Source organism: Notamacropus eugenii, chromosome 3, assembly GCF_028372415.1.
Source record: "Notamacropus eugenii isolate mMacEug1 chromosome 3, mMacEug1.pri_v2, whole genome shotgun sequence".
In the NCBI taxonomy this organism is placed as follows: Eukaryota; Metazoa; Chordata; class Mammalia; order Diprotodontia; family Macropodidae; genus Notamacropus; species Notamacropus eugenii.
The window spans coordinates 353955596-353974597 of record NC_092874.1 but is presented as its reverse complement, the minus strand read 5'-3'; the positions used below and the strand labels follow the sequence as shown (position 1 = coordinate 353974597).

Sequence of the window (19002 nt, the reverse complement as noted above, 5' to 3'; positions counted from 1 at the left end):
GTATTAGATTCCTCAGGGAAGTGGACTAAGAAAGCCTAAGAAGTTACTAAAGAAAACTTTCCCCCATGAGTAGAGAGAGGAGTGAGCTCCCTTGACATGGAGAAACAGAGCTTTAGGCTCTAGGATAACTGACAACTCAGTCCTGTCTTGCTCACCTGCATGGCCATTGATTCTTCATCATGTTGATTGTGATTTAGGGATTTAGAACTGAAAGAAAGATTAGAGTAAATTATTTACCTAAAGTCACACAGGATATAAGATTCATCCAGTTCCTCTGACTTAAGAACTCATTAAAGGCTTAGTAAATATTTTTTTTGTCTCCTACTTTCTAAAATAGCAAATAATTTTTATTCAGTTTCAAGTTCTTTATGTATGATATGAAAAGGCATGATATAGTGGGTGTGAGCTGTCCTCAGAGTCAGGAAAACCCAAATTGAAGTCCTGCCTCTCATAGGTACTGGCTGCTTGACCCTTGGCAGGTCCTTAATTAATTTGTGCCTCCAGACAATTCTCCTAGACTACATAAGTTGCAGGAAAGGTACTGACCTGGCTTAGCAGGAGAAATTCCCTTACTCAGATTTCCCTACCTTGATAAAATCACAGGTCCAATCCAAATGCAGTTCAAAAATTGCAGGATGCAATATCTATATTTCAATTAATGTTTTTGTTCTAAGAAACTACTGCCGTAGTTTGGATTTTATTATCTAGCTGTTTTGTTATATTAAGGAGGAATGGCTTATGGGATTTGGTAATACTAGGTTCCAAGACTACTCTTCTGTTCTGTAAATGTTGGTGCTCCCTTAGTCTTGGATGGCTAGACAGCTGTCATGCAACTTTGCTTAATGCTGGTATAATTTTAGAGGAAGAGGGATTTGGATTTATCTTTTTCCTTTTGTGATTTTTTTTCCATTCCATTTGAAATTAACTATGGTTTCAAATGAGAAACACTTTTCAGTGAGTCAGAGAGATGAAATTTCACCGAGATACAGAACACAGGAAAAGAAAATGTGTGAAAAATCACATTGAACAGGATTGTCTTGGTAGCTGGTAAAGTAGAGAAAGGAAATTCCCACACAGCAGGCTTTAATAAAATTGGCAGGCTGGGACACCTTATTGTGTGAGAATTTTTATAAAGAATATAGAATTGGAGAAGAAGTGAAAAAAATCATACAGATCTATCAAACCCAGGCTCCATACACATAGTTTACCATTAAATATGTTTCCAATTGAGAGCCATGTCTGTTTATTGATTTACATTAGCAAACACACAGACATGGTTGTGAATTTACCAGTGTAAGAGATTCACCAAGTATTTTGCTTTGCTTTAGATTGCTATTAACGATAACCAAATCAAGCTCTCCTTTGTGAGAAAGAAACATGAAATCAAAAACAAAAGCAAACTCCCTCACTTATACCCACAAATTTTGTCTATGTATATCCCATTTTATACAAACCTAGTCAATGAAAACCAGATTTGCTACTTGAGTAGATTATTGCCTTGACAAAGGGATTCATTATCACATACATCTAGCCAAAATGGTCATCTCTTTGTTCCTCAGCTCCATCCACTATATCCATTCCTTAATGCTGACTATCCTGACTATTCGATATACATAGAATTCTCACTCTCCTCACCTTCCTTATGAAGAATCCATCCATTCTTTTAAGAATCAGTGTAAGCACCATTTTCTTCATGAAGACTTTTCCTCATCCCCACTGACTTGTGTCCCCATCCTAATCTACCTTGCATTTAACTATTTTTAGATATTCGTATTTATTCACTTATTTTATATGTGCTGTTGTATTCTCTCACCGTCAAATATAAGCTTCTTTGTGGGTTATGATTGGTCAACTCTTTGCTCTTGCATCTCTAGCTCCCAGCCCAAGGTTATTGCATAATGAATGTTTGCTGATTGATTGGTCATGTGTCCCCAAACCCCTTTAAAATGCAATGTGGAGGACAATGATTTGATTTGAGCAAAACCCTTCTGCAATACAACTATTGCATAAAAAAACACAAAGCCCAGATAAAATGCATAAGTATTTTTCATTTTGAAGTAATAACCCCAGAATCCACAATAATAGAGGCTTCTGAATTTGAAGGACTAGAGTACAGTTAACTTATGGTTTTTGCTTCATTAAAATGTACATTAGAATTATTCAATCTACATGAGGTCATCAGTTGAGGACAGTTCAGTTCCTAGCACTGCCTCTTTGATGGATTCTGAATTTGAGAAACCTGGAGATTGCTTTGCAGAGGGCTACTCTGAATGAGTGACCCAATTGGAGTAACCACTCTGCAGCTTACATCATATCCATAAGCCTAGTAGAACAAAGAAGATAGCTGAAGGATGAACTCTAGCAGAACACTTTTCTAAGCATGTGCAAGAATGAATTAGTATACATGTATATGTATCTATGCATATATATGTATATGTATATAATTGGTATATATAGTAAGTATAGATGTTCATATATATGCATGCAAGTGTATTATATGTATATGTATATATGTGTATGTATTGCATGCAACTGTACATACAATACATGCATACATATATTTATATAAATATGTATATATGTGTGTGTATGTATAGAATCTAATAATTTAATAGACCTATACTGACTTTTCTAGTAAATCAAGCCAAGATGTGTTTAATGCTATGTGACTCTAGTAAATAATAAGAGAATTTCACAGAGTTCTCCTGTACACATCCTAAAAAAGTAACCAACCAACTAAACTTATGAGCCACAAATTTTCTGTGATGGAATTTTAGATCTTAACCTGAAGAATTCAATGTCCTTGATGGTGAGGCTATAAGTACTAGTAGTTCATTTGCAGATGGTCCAAACATATTTACAATGCTACCCCCACCTCCTGACAGAGAGGTTCAGATTGAGATATATACCTTTTGGTCATGGCCAGTAGAGACAAAAGTTTTTTGCTTGACCTTGTATATTTGTTCCAAAGACTTTGATTTTTCTTTTTTAAAAAAAATGGGAGGGAACAGTGGGGGAAGGAAAGATAAGTGAATTATGGTAATGACAAATTTTAAATTAAACTTTAAAAAGAAAAAAATTATTAAAAAAATACAAATAAGGGGTAGGATGGGGAAAGGTTGCTTATAATGGTATTTTGTCTAGAGTTTTCTTGAGGAAGTTTTCAAAAAACAGAGTCACTTTGCCTTAGAGGCAGAGTTCCTAATTTTTGTGTGTGTCATAGATCCTTTGGCCATCTAATGAAACTTTCTTAGAATAATGGTTTTCAATGAATAAAATAAAACACAAAGCACTAAAAAACATATTGAAATAGTTACCAATATTATTTATGTGGCTTTCATGTATCTACAATTCATTAGTTGAAGTCTGTTGTTCAAGAACTCTTATTTTTTCAGTATAAGACATAAAACTCCAACGAAGAAAATCTGTGGTTCCTAAGATTCATCGGTTTGGCCATGATATATATGGGTCAATGGACCCCAGATTAAGAACCTCTGTGTTAGAGGGGCAGTATTGTGATGTCAAACAAACAACCAAGAAAACTTCTACATTGAGATTGTAGAAGAATTTGGTTCTTACAGATCTGCTATGGCATGATCTACAGCAAATCTCTTACTTCTTTGGGCCTCAGTTTCCTTAGCTATAAATTAAGGTAATGAATTAGGCATTACTTTGCTCCAAAATTTTGTGATTCTATGTCCTTTGTATAATACTTTGTAACTTCTGATCACTGAGAAGGGCTTTTCAACTAGCAGCTATTTGAAAGAAAGCAAAGCAGCCACTTCTGCCCTCAATATGAAATGCTACTCTAAGAATGTCTCAAAAAATATCTATATTGTTTAGAAGTTGAAGGTGAATTTAAAAATCACATTATTTAAAATCTTGAGCTTTCTTTGTAGGAAGTGAATTTTGGCATACTACTTAGCAAAAGAGCCTCTTTGTATGAAACTATCTTTCAAAACAAGCTCCAAACCAAACTGTGCCTTTTTTTAAACTTCGTTTTGGTTGGAGAGGAACAGGAAAAGGATTGAGGGAGGAAGGGAGGCTTCTCAGCTCCTGCTGCTCTCAGTGGGGTCCCCTAGAAGGAGGAATTCTTGTATTAACCACTTCACTGTTTTGTCCTGGTCTTGTTATCTGTTCTTGTTAAAATCTTTATTATTCATGGATGCAAAAAAATCTCATTATTAAACCATCATAAATATTCATAACACTTTGCAATTGTGTGCATTTCATTTAGTCACTTGGCAAAACTTCTCTGAAGTATGGGAGTTTTAAGGAAATCTGGCTAATGAGAGAAGAGCACAGGAAGTGTGAGGTAGGAGGTTTTTTTAACCTGAAAACAAATGCAGAATATAAATAATAATTTTCAAAGATAAGCAGAGGACATGTTCATCTGCAAAGGAGATGCGCACATTCATTGGCTTTGTCTTAACTCTGTTTTGTGTCAGGAAGAAGATCCCAGCAAACACCACAGTGAGTCCTACCAGAGGCTGAGGATCATGGGACTGCAACGCTAATGGAGTCAGTCCCTGTTCTACAAAGGCCTGATAAAGCTCCATACTTAGGTTTGTCAGGGCCAACATTCCTCTCACTTTCTGCATAATTCCTGATGCCAGGTTGAAATTAAGATAAGCAGAGAACTTTTCTTGTGCTGATTATGGCAGGGTAAGCATCCCACTGGAGTGTTTGTGATGGGGCTATATCCATGTCTCTGGTTCTAATTCAGGTTATCTGGGTTGTGCACTCTTGCATCAGGCCCCGGGTGCTTCCCTCTGGTGATCAAAGGGAGCCCAGCATCATTCTGTGCTTGCCAGCTAAGTGGAATTCAGGAATAATGTGTTCCTCTCCTTTGCTTCACTGAGGACCATGGAGATTCACACTGGGAGATACTAGTTTTGTTATATGCCACCAGATTTGTGCTTCAGAATGTTCTGAACGTCTTCTCAGCTTAAGAACTCTCATTTCAGTAGAGGGATTTTTTACACGGTGGTGAGTTTGAAAAGAAAAAGAAAATTGTATCAAAGGTAATGGATTTTGTCCATTGCCTCCATTCTAATTTCAGATGCTTCCATGTTATTGCTAAAGACAAGACAGTCAGGTGTGGATATGAGCTATGTTCCTCAAATAATGGTTAATGAGTATGGCAGAATATTTGCAATGTTTGCTGCCATTTGCCCTCGCTGAGCAAATTCAAAACCCTTTGTATTCTAGACTTAGTAAAAATAGTCCTGGCCCTATGTATTAAACCTGACCCTGGCGAGTAGCTCTGCAGTCCAATGAAGCTAGGTGAGCATTGCCCTGGGATCAGAAGACCTGAATTTAAATCCAGGCTAGGCACTTCCTAGCTGTGTGACCCTAAGCAAGTCACTTAGCTTCTGGTTGGCTGAGCTTTCTCATCTGTAAAATGGGGGTGATAATAATAACACCTCCTAGGACTGTTGTAAGGATCAAATGAGATGATATTTATCAATGCTGAAGACTGGCCAGGTTTTTTTACAAATCATTTTATTTGACTTTGCAAACCTTCAAGCATTCTATAAATGCTAGCTTATTATTATTGTAATAGCTGCTGCTGTTGTGATATAATCCTTTTTAATGGGTAAACCCTCTGAGTTGTCTTTCTGAGTACAAGTTATTGGGTTCTGAGTTTTCTTAGGTGGGATTTGTCTGGTCTTAAAAAAAAAAACAACCATTGATGCCTACAAAGCTTTCTTGGTCTCATTTCATTGCTTCCTGGCTATTTCAAAGACTCAAAATTAACTGATTTTTCACCCTTTTCTGTGCCAACTGATGAGAATTTTCAGCAAAGAAAGAGTTACTGCCTTGTCTATCATTCTCTTAATGGTTTCCCATCCTTAAAATGCGTTCTTTTCTTGAGAAAACTGTTGAGTTATTTTTACCAGATTGAGGACACACAACCAAGGGTAGGGAATAAGTGGCTTTTGGAGTTTGGAAAATATGCATAATTTTATGGAAATTCAAGAATCAGCTTTTCAAATGTCATTATTATAAAATCTTTTCATATTTATAGAACCTCTTAGAGAATAAAAGACCTCACTTGTTCATTGCATGCAAATCAATAGCAGTTACATGGTAGCCACAGGTTAGAAAGGTTGTGGTACTCAATTTCAGAGAACTATCACGTATTGAATCATAGACATATGACTTTACTTCTATATGTATTCTGGAGAAAAAGCTAGCAAGAACAAAATGCACCATAAATCAGTGTCCCAAGACTATGGTGTCCAAATTTCATCTCAGATGTGATCACTCTGTTTTCCTGGACTCCTGGGGTAGGAGGGAGCTGGGGGCGGGCAGGGGGGCGGGAAGGGGTTGGGGGAGGAAGCAGATTCCTGAATAGCTTTCACAAGAGTGAGCTCCTTTTAGGCATCGTGACTTTTAAATGATCCACTTCTCTGTAACAGGATAGGAGGCTGGAGACTCATCATGACTACAAACAAACTTCTTGGAAGACTCTAAGATACTGAAAGCACACCCCCTTCTCCTGGAAGTGTCTAAGGTGCTCCAGATACTTGAGAAAGATACAGTAGCAAAGGACCATGTCTTACCAATAGTCTTATTGCATGGTCTTTAAATTTCTCTCTTTCTACTGTCCTCTTTAATTTCTTTCATCCAATCATTTTTGTTCCTTCTTCTGTAATCAAGCCATTGTCCTTTTGTCACTAAGATGTTTCTCCTTCTAACACAAAAGTTCTAATATCTTTGTGTGTCATGAACCCTATTGAAGATCTGGTGAATCCTATGTACCCTTTCTTAGAATAATGTTTTTAAATGCATAAAATAAAACACATAAGATTACAAAGGAAACGAATTATATTAAAAATACAGTTAATAATTTTTAAAAAGTTCATGGTCACCAGATTAAGAACTCCTACTTTGGACTGATGGAAACTGAGGATGAGAAGGACATTGTCTCCAGCATAGGGACAGAACTGAAGAACATGTTGCCGTGACTGATACTCTAGAGACCTATTGACAACTTTTACCTCCCTTCCCCATGAAGATCACCTGTTTGTGTGAAAACCATAGGAATTTTCCATTCAGTCTTCAAGAAAGCCTTCTTGTATTTGTGGGATGCTTCTGAATGAGTTCCTAATTGCCCAGGTGAAGAGAAAATGGAACAGATTTACTGGTGATAAGTCCTCTGTCTTTCTATTTGCTCCTTCTCTAAATCTTTGTGCTAAAAAAGGTCATTTTTTGTTCTACCACTCTTTCTCTTCTATTTCTATACTTCTAACAAAACATGGAAAAACACAGTGTGTGTGTGTGTGTGTGTGTGTGTGTGTGTGCACGCACGCATGCACCCACAATGAAATTCCTTCTTTAATTCTAGTAATGTAACTGGATGGGCATCCTTACTCAGTAAGCAGGGTAGATAATAAGTCATGAAAAAGGAAAAGGAAAAATTCAAGGGTAAGAGACAGGCACAACCAATCCGAATACATTGAAAGTGAATCTACTTGCCAATGAAGTCTGCTAGCCCTGAATCCTTGACGTTCTCCTCCCTTTTTCAATTGAATTTTAAAAAATTGATTCCATGGCAGTTAAAGTGGCAGAACTGTCACTTACCAGCAAGATTAACTTGCTCTGCTGAATACTGACGTGAACTAGAGGAGGCTACAGCACACATGGAATAGAGGGAGACTCAGATACATGCTGAACACTGACCCTAGACTCTTAGAACTCCAGGAGGTTAGGGATTACAGCAGAATCCAGTCCTGAATATGGCAAAACTGAGAGTGAATTTTGTGCTCCCCAAGTCCAGGGCATCATCAAGGTGTCTGTGAGATTCCCAGGAGCTGTCTGGAGCAGTTCTTGATAGATTTTCCTTCTGAGGACATGAGCCTCAAGGAGTCCTACACCAGAGAATCCCATAGTTCTACCTTCTGCAGCATTATATGACATTAGGAATGTGGTCAATTGTCATGTGCTGAAGAAACTGTCATCCAGAGACATAAACTGTGGCCACAGTGTTATTGCTAATAATGTCCCAGAACAACCTCTGGGTGCTCTGGAAGCTTCAGAGCTAACCTGGGGTCCTGGGGTATTGGTTGTGGAGCTGGCAGGAGAGCTCATAGCCCACTTATATCCACTGTCAACTGATGTTACCACATGGAGGGGACGTTTTATCTTTAAAATATTTTATTGATGCCCTTTACTTTTCTTTACATCACTGACACTTTCCAATGACTCCCCCTAACCCTTACTTGTAAGAATGAAATAAAATAAATAAAACAAAACAAATTGACACACTGGCCACATGTGAAAAAAAAAGTACACCTAATGTTCTGCACCTATAGTCAACTACCTCTCCTTTGGAAACAGCAAGCCATGGACCTGTTGAAATCACAACTGATGCTGAATTGACTACAGAAAGGATGTGATTTTTATATATACCAGAGCTTTTCATTCTGGAAAAAAATTCTATAAAAAGCAAACATATATGAGTCTGACAATGGGTGACTTTCATCCTATTTCTTTAAATTCTTTCAAACTGATTCTTCCTGATTCCGCTATGACCCTCAGCATTCTCTTCATGTTCTTTTCAGTCTGCTATACACAAATACTGCCAAGGTCAGAGCACCATGAACACATACAATTAAAGCCAACAAACAGGCTGGAGGAAAACTGCAGAAGAAGGTCATATCAATGCATATATTCTCTGTCTCCCTTCTACTCCTTCTGCGGTTGTTGTTTTTAAAGAAGAAATAGATGGAAAGTGTCTTAAGAAATGATTGTAAAAGACTCCTTTTAAAAGCCAGAGACTTATGGAATGATAGAGCTGGAAGGACTTAAGAGACCATGTGCCAGCTGAGGAAATCTACCCAGAGAGATGTGATTAACTCCAGGTCACCTAGCTAGTGAGTGGCAGAGCAGGAACTAGAAACCATTTCTCATGCTTGCCATTTCCACTCCACAATTTTTACTCTTTTCTAAAAGAATTGGGATCAGAAGGAGTGGAGAGAAGTTATATAATGCATCCTTTTCAGTAGAACTATCTGAAACTTTGCAAATTCAGAAAAGAAACACCTGAGTTGTTTTGCCTCTCTGATAATACTTTTGATAAAGTTTTTTAATTGATAATGAGGCAGGAATCTTTGATAACATCCTAAAAGGGTATGTCCTGCTGAGCTCTTCAAAACAGAAGATAGTAATGATTCTACTTTAGTAAATTTCTGTGTGTTTGGAGGTGTTTTTAAAGGCAATTGGGGTTAAGTGATTTGTCCAGTGTCACACAGTGTCTGAGGCTGGATTTGAAGTCAGGGCCACCTTATGCCAAGGCTGGTACTCTATCCACTGCACCACCTAGCTGCCTTTAAATTCTTATTCTTTTGGAACATTCGTTAGTTTGTACTTTTGTTGAGTATCCCTTTAAAGTCTTGGAATAAAATTCTCTTTATAAACCATGAAGTCTTACTATTATAAGAAGCTGTATCTTCCAGGTTGGGGGTAGGTGGGGTGGGAATGTACCAGCTCCCTACAGGAGAAATTAATGCAGTTAGGTTTCACTTGGCATGTGCTTTTCTAAATAATATTTTTGGGTACAAGATCTTTTGTACTCCTCACAGTTTCAGGCATTATGCAGAAAGAAAATGTTTCTAAAATGACTAAGGGGTAATGCAAATTACTGAGTCAGTATGGAGTCTATAAGTACTGTATGCAAGAAATGAGGTAGACCAAGGTAGCTGATATTTTCAAAGATATGTGTGGACCATGGTCTTTCCATTCTTTTCACATCCTGCTTGATAGTTGTGGCAGGAAGAAAAACATTTTGACAACTCAGATCTCAAAGGATCATAGATTCCAAGCTAGGAGAGACTTCAGAGATCATAGCACAAGTCCCTCATTTTATAGATAAGGGAACATAGGCCCAGAGAGATGCCGTACCTGGCCCAAGGTCACAAAGAGAGTCACGTACTAGGTCCAGGATTCAAGCTCATGATGTCTGACTCCAAATTTAATGCTCTTCCCATTACACCATACTATTTCAAATTATATTTATCATCCGAGGGAGTGTCTTTCTCTTATAAGCAAAACAACATGCCAAATGTCCTGTTCCATGTTTTCTACCGTAATCTCTTTTAGAGTTTTTGTTTGTCATTGAAATTGATAAGCATGAAATTGCCATGTGCTTGCCTGAAATAGTCCCCCCATCTCTCTCTCTCCCTCTCTCTCTCTCTCTCTCTCACACAGGCACACACACAGACACACACACACATACATACTCACACACACAGAGGGATATTTCAAGCTGCATTATTTACTGGGACTGCTACTAACTACGCCAAATTCTCCTGAAATAGCAACAATGGACAGCATCATCAAGGCTGAGCTTTTACCTAAAATTCAGCTCCTTCCTACTTCTATCATACATTTGGCATTTCAGTTCTCTTAACCGAGACACGCTGAAATCCTGTGGTTGGGAGGAAAAGGCCTGCTGTCCCTACTTTGGGCACTCATCAAAAACCCTGATTTAAGATTAAACCATGTTGATTCAACAAATGTGTGTGTGTGAGAAAGAGAGAGACAGACAGACAAATAGAGACAAAGAAACAGAGACAGAGACACACATAGAGAAATGGAGAGACAGATGACAGAGAAAGACAGAGACAGAGAAAAAGGGAAATTTGTGGAGAGGATCATTATATAAAAACATGCAGAATAGTGTCTTCTGGTCTCATGTCTTCTCCCTTTGTACCTGCTCTCTAAGTAAGATCATTATTTCCCATGGTTAATGACTATCTATATGTGGTTGACACACAAATGTCCACTTGGTGTTTTTTTTCTGATTTTCACATTGTTAATTAGTTCTCCAAGTACTTTTCAAACTTTAACACTATTCTGGACTGTCACTACTGATCCAGCACCTTTACTGGGTTCAATGCCAATAAATTTTTTGAACTGAAAATCTAGGAATACTATCACAATGCATGAGCTTTAAACAGTCACCTTCAGGAGGGTGTTGCCCTTTCTGACTCCCAGAGGACAAATTTATAATCTCTTTCTATAGCTAACCAATATTTTAGATATAGGCCTCCTGGGATGAAACACTTTTTTCTTTTGCGTTTTTCACTAATACATTTCAAAGGGAACTGCCTATCTAATCCTGAATTTTCCACTTGTTTCTATCTTCAGACATCTCAAGCACCTAATTATAAGCCCCAAATACATAAGGTTAGCATTGTTGCCATATCTCAAAATAATGTGGACCTTTCTGTTATAAAAATGACCAATCATCCCCCCAGGCTAGTTCTTCCTTGCTCAGGAATTCACTCATCTTTAACAGAGGCCTCAGCCATCTCTCATCTAGCTTTGGGTAATACCTCCTCACTTTCCAGACCTAATGCTTCCACTTTCACTGGTTTCACACAAACCACTCATCCTCCCTCAGGTCCTATTAGGACACTATACTGATTTCTTATTACATGAAAGAGAACAACCGAATTCCTTAGTTAGCACTAATTCAAACCTCTTTATAGGTTTTCTTGGGCTATATGTCGTCTTATTCTCCCTATCCATCATCTGCTTTTCTAAGAAAATCTACTTCATGTTCCTTTCATTTAATCATTCCCATTCCCAGGCCCTCCTTTTCAAGCAGTTTCTGAACCCCTCCCTCCTTTTGACTATATGAAAAAGCTGTGCATGGATGTGTGTTTTTCCAGTCAATCCTGTCCCTTCTAAGTAAGCAGCTCCCAAGGCCATGAGGCTTCACTTTTTGCCAAAAAACAATTGCATTTATCCCATTGCTCATAGAAACACAAATATTTTACTTGAATTGTATATTTCTTCAATACTTGCATTAGTCTAGTTATCATTACAATGTCTTTTCTATCAACATTATCTATCTCATGTTGTAAATTCTTTGGGTAGGGCCAAGATCGTGTGTATTTTCATCACTCTGGACAGCACCTCACAATAGTGCCACACACAGACAGGAACTCAATAAATGCTTTGGATGATAATGGCAATGATGATGATGTAATGCTGCCCTGGTTTGAATATATCACATATACAGGCCAATGTACCAGTTCTAGGTAAACTGCAGTCATGTGAATTGCTCCTCTTTTCACCGAGCTGTCACTCCTCATTATCAAAAGAGGTTACAGTGAGTTATAATTAGTATTTGCTGCCCTGTCAAATAATTAAGTGTAATAAAATGCTTTCAATGAATTTAATGTTAACATGGTATAATTAAAGCCAAGTCTTGAAATGCATTAGGTGTTTATTATATTCAACATTTTGCTTTCCACCCCCCACAACTGGAATTCTTAGGTTGTGCTTCCAACTTGCTCAAAGACTGAGAAGAGGGCCATTATTAAGGACCACAACATAGTCAAGTCACTCAAATGTAAAATTGGTTTTGCACTGCCACGAACAGTGTCATGCATCAGGAGAGTTCAAAGAATCATCAAATAGGAATAATTTTAGAAAAGCGAAAACTGAGACCCAAATAGACTAGGTGACTTGCCTAAGGTCACACAATGGCACAGATGTCCATTTTTGGGAGGGAAGGGGTAATCTTATTATGGAAGTTTCCCCTCTTGCCTCCTGGGGTCTACAGTGGTGCTGAAAAAAAAATGTTCAGGACTAAATTCAAAAAGAATTGTAAGAAAGAAAATATTTAACTACTTATTTCTAGAGGATGCAGTTCTAGCCATACAGCCTATTTGAAGGGTTCACAAATTTGCATACAAGGCTTGAACCTTCATCATACTATCAAAAGTCCCTTCTAACCCTATAGTCTTTAAGTTTCCCAAATTCCCACATAGATTTTAAATTCTTTTCTTCCCACAAAGATTTTTTTAAAAAAAATCAGCAAAGGACAAATAGTCCCTGAAATAATGCATCATTCAAGGAACAAATAAGTAGAAGGAGGGCTCCAATGAAAATGAAGAAAACCTTTAATTTTTATTTCGGTATACTTGTACGGACACGTGTATATACAAATACAGATTGGATGGGTTTGTTTGTGGGTTTTTTTTTTACATTTTTTTAAGTTCATATAATGTAAGCATTTCAAAACAGCACTCAAATAAGTGCAAAGGAACTGCAAAGCAGGGCAGTACAAGCACAGGACCACACTGAGCTGAACTTTCGTACCCAGATGAACACACAATGAGAAGCTTCAATGGGGTGTCGAGAGTAAGCATGGAAAGCAGATTTCGCAGACTCATGGGTAACCTTCAACATGCCAGCATCTATTAAACTGTACAGACAATGGCAGCAAGTCTATTGTAGGGAGACTGGTCTCACATCTGAGAAGCTCAGGGGAGAATGCATGGGAAAAACTCAGTGATGCCAAACCAGAAACAGACCTGCCCATTCACAGCTGGGAGTTGGGGAGTGGAAGGCAGGGAGAAGAAAAATAATCAGGAAGGGCAAAGGGGGTGGTGGTGGAGGTGGTGGTGTTTCAAAGTGAAGCTAGTGACCACAACTCAGAGTGCAATGAATGGACAGTTGGAACAAAACTCTGATTTTGCAAAGTTAATAGAACCACCATGGCTGCTGTTAAGGCAATGGGGAAAACACAATTGTCTCTGAAAAATCCATTGATGCTTTTTCTTTTTTCAAAATGAGAAGGGGGAGAATAATGTACCCTAGCCCTTCCCAAATCTGTCAGTTTAGATTCATATTCATGTGTATGCCACATGTGATGCTGGCAGGACTTTTGGGAAGGAGGGTGGGAGGAGATGGTCCATGAAGACACAAACAGAAAACCAGACCAAACTCAAGTGCAGAACCATTCCTAAATCCCTCAGCCTCTTATAACCAACATGCTAGCAAAACACACCACACAGGGCTCCTTAAACAATGAGGACAAAACATTGATCATCAAAAGTCATGTTGTTCTAGGTCCTGATGCTGTGAAGGCTTGAGATTGGATGAGTGCTATCCCCAGATGAGTCCCGGGTGTTAAAATGTTGTGGCCTTTTGGGACTCAGTTCTCAACCACGTACATATTGGATGCTTCAAAGCTCTGTCTAATAATCAATGCATGTTTTATATCCTGAAAGTCTAGTGTTCTCACTTACAAAAGACATAAGAATCAAATTAATACTTTATTATCAAACACTATATACAACAGAGGTTGCTAATAATACAGAATTTAAAGAACGTAGTTTTTTTTTAATGTTTTACTTGTCTTTCCTTTGCCATCCAAGAAAGTACAGTACAAAACAATATTCTAAACTAACACGAAATGTTACCTTGTCTATTGAAGGATACACAGTATCCACTAAACAGACTGATCCTTATTTCCCTGCTACATGTTGCAAAGCCCTTGGCAACCAGGAGTGCAGGTCACTGGGGTTGGCTGTCCCAGCCCAGTGACAGCCAAAGCTGCCCCTAAGGCTTATAGTTCCCGATGTTTTGTTTTGTTTTAAACACAAAGCTGCTCAAAAGTTGCACTGATATCGTCCAAAGCTTCCAGAGGGTTGGAACAACACAAATAAAGGCCACCAGTACTTTCTGGATGTGACTGAGATTGCCTGATGCCATCAAGTAGCCAAGATAACTGGTAACTACATTACCTGCAATTACGCTATTTATAGGAGGTGTAGCACTCAGTCTACTGGCATTAATAGTCTTGCTTTTTTCACTTAATTAGCTGTGGCACTATGGTGAAGTAAAGGGGTCTAATTTCACTGTGAATAACATTAGTTAAAAGAAAATCCCTGACAATGGTAGAGAGGGCCATGAGTACATTATTTCATTATCTGTTAGAGACAAATGCTAGAAAACCACAAAAGTCACCATTTCTAAAGTGAAATTAGCACTGCTAATGTAATTACAAGTAACTGCAATCATTATAGGGCCATTCTTTACTCATGGTTATGGAACATGCAGCATTAGTGTGTTTCTCACTATTGATCCATTTTAGAAGATGTCATTCTCCTCACCCCCTACCCACCCAAACGCTGTAAGCCTACAGTCCACAAAAAACAAACAAAAAAAAACCCATTACTGAAAGCATTAGCTTAAGGAGAAAAAAAATATTGAACGATGTGAAATCTTATTTCAATGAAATGGTGACTGAAAACTACATTAGACTGTGGCTCTCTGTTGAGTTGGCTGAAGTTGTGAAAAATGGATTGATTTTACCTGTGTCTGATCTTGTCCCATACAAGGACAGCCACTGCATCAATTTCATATACCCTCTGAATAAGATCAAGTGAGCCCAGATTATATTTGACCATGTGTCCAACTCTCCTGTGTGCCAGAAATCCATGGTTGCCTTTCATTCATGTTTTTCTAATTGAGGACTTCCCAAAAATCTAAGTAAGAACTTTATTCCCATTTATAAATTCTATCTATTAACATCACCAATTTTTTTACATAAGTATTTTTAAAAACTAATATATAAAAATCCTTTTTTCCCCATTGGAATGCGTTTCATTTTTCACATTTGACACGTTCATCACAGTTTGTGTTTTTTTGTTCATGATTTTGCTTTTGAAAGGCTTGGTTTCAACCAACATGTCGCAATTAAAAAAAAAAAAAAGCTATGCTGTTGTCATTTTTGTTGCCCATTGGTCTGACACATTTCCCTGACTATGCTTTGGAGTTCAAAGTTCATGGCAGTCTGGCCAGTACAAAACCCCAAGGCTTGCATTTCCTGGTGATCCATTTGTAAAATCCCATGTTGGCCATGCTAAGATTCTTTGAACAGGGTCATCCAGCTTTTTATTTTTCAAGAAACAAGATATTTCCCCACATTCCTAAATGTATCAAGGGATACCACATCTCTCACAAGTTTAAATAGGACAAGCATATATACTCACTCTCAGCATAAAGTATATCTAAATAATGTATTTTCTATTCTAGTGGATCTTTAAAAAAATATTTTGTTAAAGTCTTTGGGACCCCATCTAGTTAATCTCCTGTGGATAAACACATGTTCCCCCCTACTCTTTAAGCTGTATCTGAAAGGGAAAGAGTATAAAAGCAACAGATGACTTTTTATTCCAGTTTTCCCTTTTGCCCACCCAATCAATGTTGACTGACTCGCCCAGTGACAGGGGTTTTATTTAGTTAGCTTCCCCTGTGGTAGTGGTGGAAAGTGTAGCAAGGAGTGAGTTTCAAGGCAGGACCTGTTTGGTTTTTTTTGTTTTTTTGGGGGGGGGAGGGGTAAAAGGAGAGAGTCGGGGGAAGGCAATAAAGCACTGGAGAACCAGCATTCCAGAATCGCATTTCCTCTGGCCAGTGATGTTCTTTCCTTGGTACATTATCATTTCCCAGAGGGATATGCCAGGCTATATATTCTATCCACTCATCAACCCTGGCTTGTCAGCCCTGGGGAAGGTCACTTTATTCATAAAAATGCCTCTTTGTGTTTATAAAACAAATAAACAAACAAAAACTTTGTAGCACCATGGTGATCTATTTTCAAAGAAAAAAAATCTGGTATGCGCTTCCCAGTTACAAAAGAAAATATAGAGAGGCACTCAACATACATACCCCCAGTGTACTGCTATCTATGGTACCATGCTTGCTTTGTGTTAATATCCCTACATGTAACCTCCTTTCAAAACAAAGCTTCTGCAATGGAGCACAAGTCTTACTGTCAGGATTTCTTTAGGACAGTCATTTAAAAAAACAAAAACAAAAACCAGTGTCTTTACCTTTTAGAAGCCTGCTAATTTAGGAACTCCTAGAGGAAACGATGTTACATTATATCTATTCTTAATATCTCCCCTCCAGTCCTGACATGATGACAAGATGCCCTGCGTGATCATCTTACAGTACTGAATGAGAAGGCATAAATATTAGATAGGAGAGGAAAATCCTCCTGGGCTCCTCCTTCACTGACTGCATCTTTCACTATTTTTCCTTGGCCGCAGTAAGCTAACGGAGGTGAGTCCTTTGGAGACAATGCACGGGGGCATAAGAATAACTGGTGTCATTAGAACAATTTGGCTTTTTCATCTGGAGTCCATTTAATTTGGAAAGGGTGCGAAAAATCATGAGCAAAAGGGAATGGGAGCCGAAACTAGTTATGCCTCCCAAGTTGTTGCTTATAGTTCAGGCTGAAAGGGGAAAGAAAAGAAATCTGACATCTGCAAAAACCAATAAAACGTCCCTTTCTTGGGATGAGCAGTTAGATGGATCTCTGATGTTCCAAGATCCCCATGTTTTCTGTGACAGGTTACGGGAGTACAGTGTGCTATAATGTCAAGCTCATCGCCAGGAGAAACAGCAGGATTGCCAAAAGCCGACTGGGTATCCTTGGTGTCTGGGCTGCGTTCTCACCACGGGATGGCTCAGCTGACTCATGTACGGTGTCATCTGTTCAAATAGAAAGCATACACTGCAATGAGATTTCCCATCCTTAATAACTCTCCTCTAGCAGCCTGCTGCTAACAGAATTCACTACCCTCTGCAAAGTAGGGTAATGAACCTTGTGCCATCATTGACTTTCACGTCTAGGTAATCACTCATTATTTACCACAAACAAAGGAGTCATAGAAAATTGTCCTTTTTTTGAAATTGTGTAAAAAGACCAGAGGAAAAATGTTCACATTTTGTAACCATAAGTGTACAAAGCACTCAAATTCACCTTTCACCATGCACATCTGGTAGATGAGACTCGGAATATTTAAATATTCCCTCCTAGGTCCAAAACCCTAATGTAAAACAACCAGTTCTTTGGAAAAGTAGTGACTTTGTTTTATCAGTGGTAGAAAGTAGCTGGCCGTTTGCCTCATTTTAAATGATTAGTCTCGAATGCCTGTTGAACGTCTGGATGAATTTCCAAATTTGAAAAATTTAAGATGAAAGCAATAACCTCTTGAAATGCACGAGTAAACCTCAATTAAGTGGTGCCCACCAGCTCTGCTGCAATTAGTACCTAACTATAATGTTATTTTTGTTACAAAACTTTCTAAATCTAGGATTAAATTGCTTTGATATCTGTCTGGAAAGCCAGCATGGTACAGCATAGTGGTCAAAAGGGAAGAGAGGTGGAGCTAAACCATACATAAGTATCTCTGCTTGCCAAATATTGATTTAGAAAACTACATATTAACATTATCTATGTTTTATTGCACTTTCATTTTGTTTAATATTTACCAATTATATTTTAATCTGGTTAGGGAACAGGGCTAATAATACTAAATTCTCTCTGGTTGAAGCTTGTAATACAAATTATCCGCAAAGATGCATATTTTCCTCTAAACAAAAATGGATTAAGATGGTTGAACTTCCTCTCAGCCTCTTTTATAAAGTGATTTTAAGAAACTGCTCCTGACTTTTGAGGCTTTTTCTTATTGCAAGATTCATATAAGGTTTAATTTTAAAACTAGAAATTTTATGGCAATTAATTCTTTAACACAAACTGTTCACTTGTATACCTAACATGGCCTGCCCATTTAATACTAAAAATCCTCTCACTTAAAACTGGCTACTTTGTAGGTTTAGTTTGAATATTATTCTATAGACGCTTAGGGTAAAATGTGGGTCTTTTTAGCAGACATTCATTGAGTGCCAATGGAATTAAACAAGGAAACACAGGAATTGTCATGTTGTATCAGATCAGCAGTTCATTTATTTCACTCTGATGCTCAGACTCTTACAGCGACTCCAGATGAGAGTACAGTAGATGTCCATGATTTTGACCTTAAGAGGTTAAATATGTGCCTCACATCCCTCAGTTTCCCTACAGTGTTATGATGGATTTTTCATTCATTAATTTGCTTTTTGAAAACGCTTTTCCTTTTTGCCCTATAAACATGGACAGGCAGCAAAGCTTGGTGGAGAGACACTGAGCTGGCCTAGGAGACAGGAAGATTGGAATTCAAGGGCTGCCTCTGAGCATAATGGCTACGTGAGAAGGTGAGTCAATTAACCTTTCAGTGCCCCAGGCAACTCCTGAAGATTCTAAATTGCTGAACCACTTGGGTAGGAGCTTCCTCACCTGGAGTTCTTTATGCCAATGAAATTACAATTCTGGTTCAAAACAAACCAAGCCATCCTGTGGAACCA

At 38.1% G+C, this 19002-nt stretch overlaps 1 protein-coding gene and 1 long non-coding RNA gene across 10 annotated transcripts in view; one reads left to right on the top strand and one right to left on the bottom strand.

Moving 5' to 3' along the window:
• LOC140496902 (uncharacterized) overlaps positions 1-19002 on the top strand; it is a 79426-nt gene that overhangs the window by 17261 nt on the left and 43163 nt on the right. For 2 of the 8 annotated variants that reach the window (XR_011964442.1, XR_011964440.1), the window contains exons 5-7: positions 4449-4565; positions 16723-16875; positions 18758-18852. This is a non-coding gene — a long non-coding RNA (uncharacterized lncRNA). Of the gene's footprint in view, positions 1-4237; positions 4316-4448; positions 4566-6425; positions 7222-16722; positions 16876-17166; positions 17257-18757; positions 18853-19002 lie in introns of those variants that run through there. The other 6 variants (XR_011964439.1, XR_011964438.1, XR_011964441.1 and 3 more) reach the window with 6 other exon arrangements.
• The window catches only part of EFNA5 (ephrin A5), a 329974-nt gene continuing 323877 nt past the window's right edge, over positions 12906-19002 (bottom strand). For both annotated transcript variants that reach the window (XM_072597279.1, XM_072597280.1), the window contains one exon: positions 12906-17307. In XM_072597279.1, the coding sequence (XP_072453380.1) occupies positions 17186-17307 (122 nt within the window). In that variant the 3' untranslated portion in view covers positions 12906-17185. The remainder of the gene's footprint in view (positions 17308-19002) is intronic.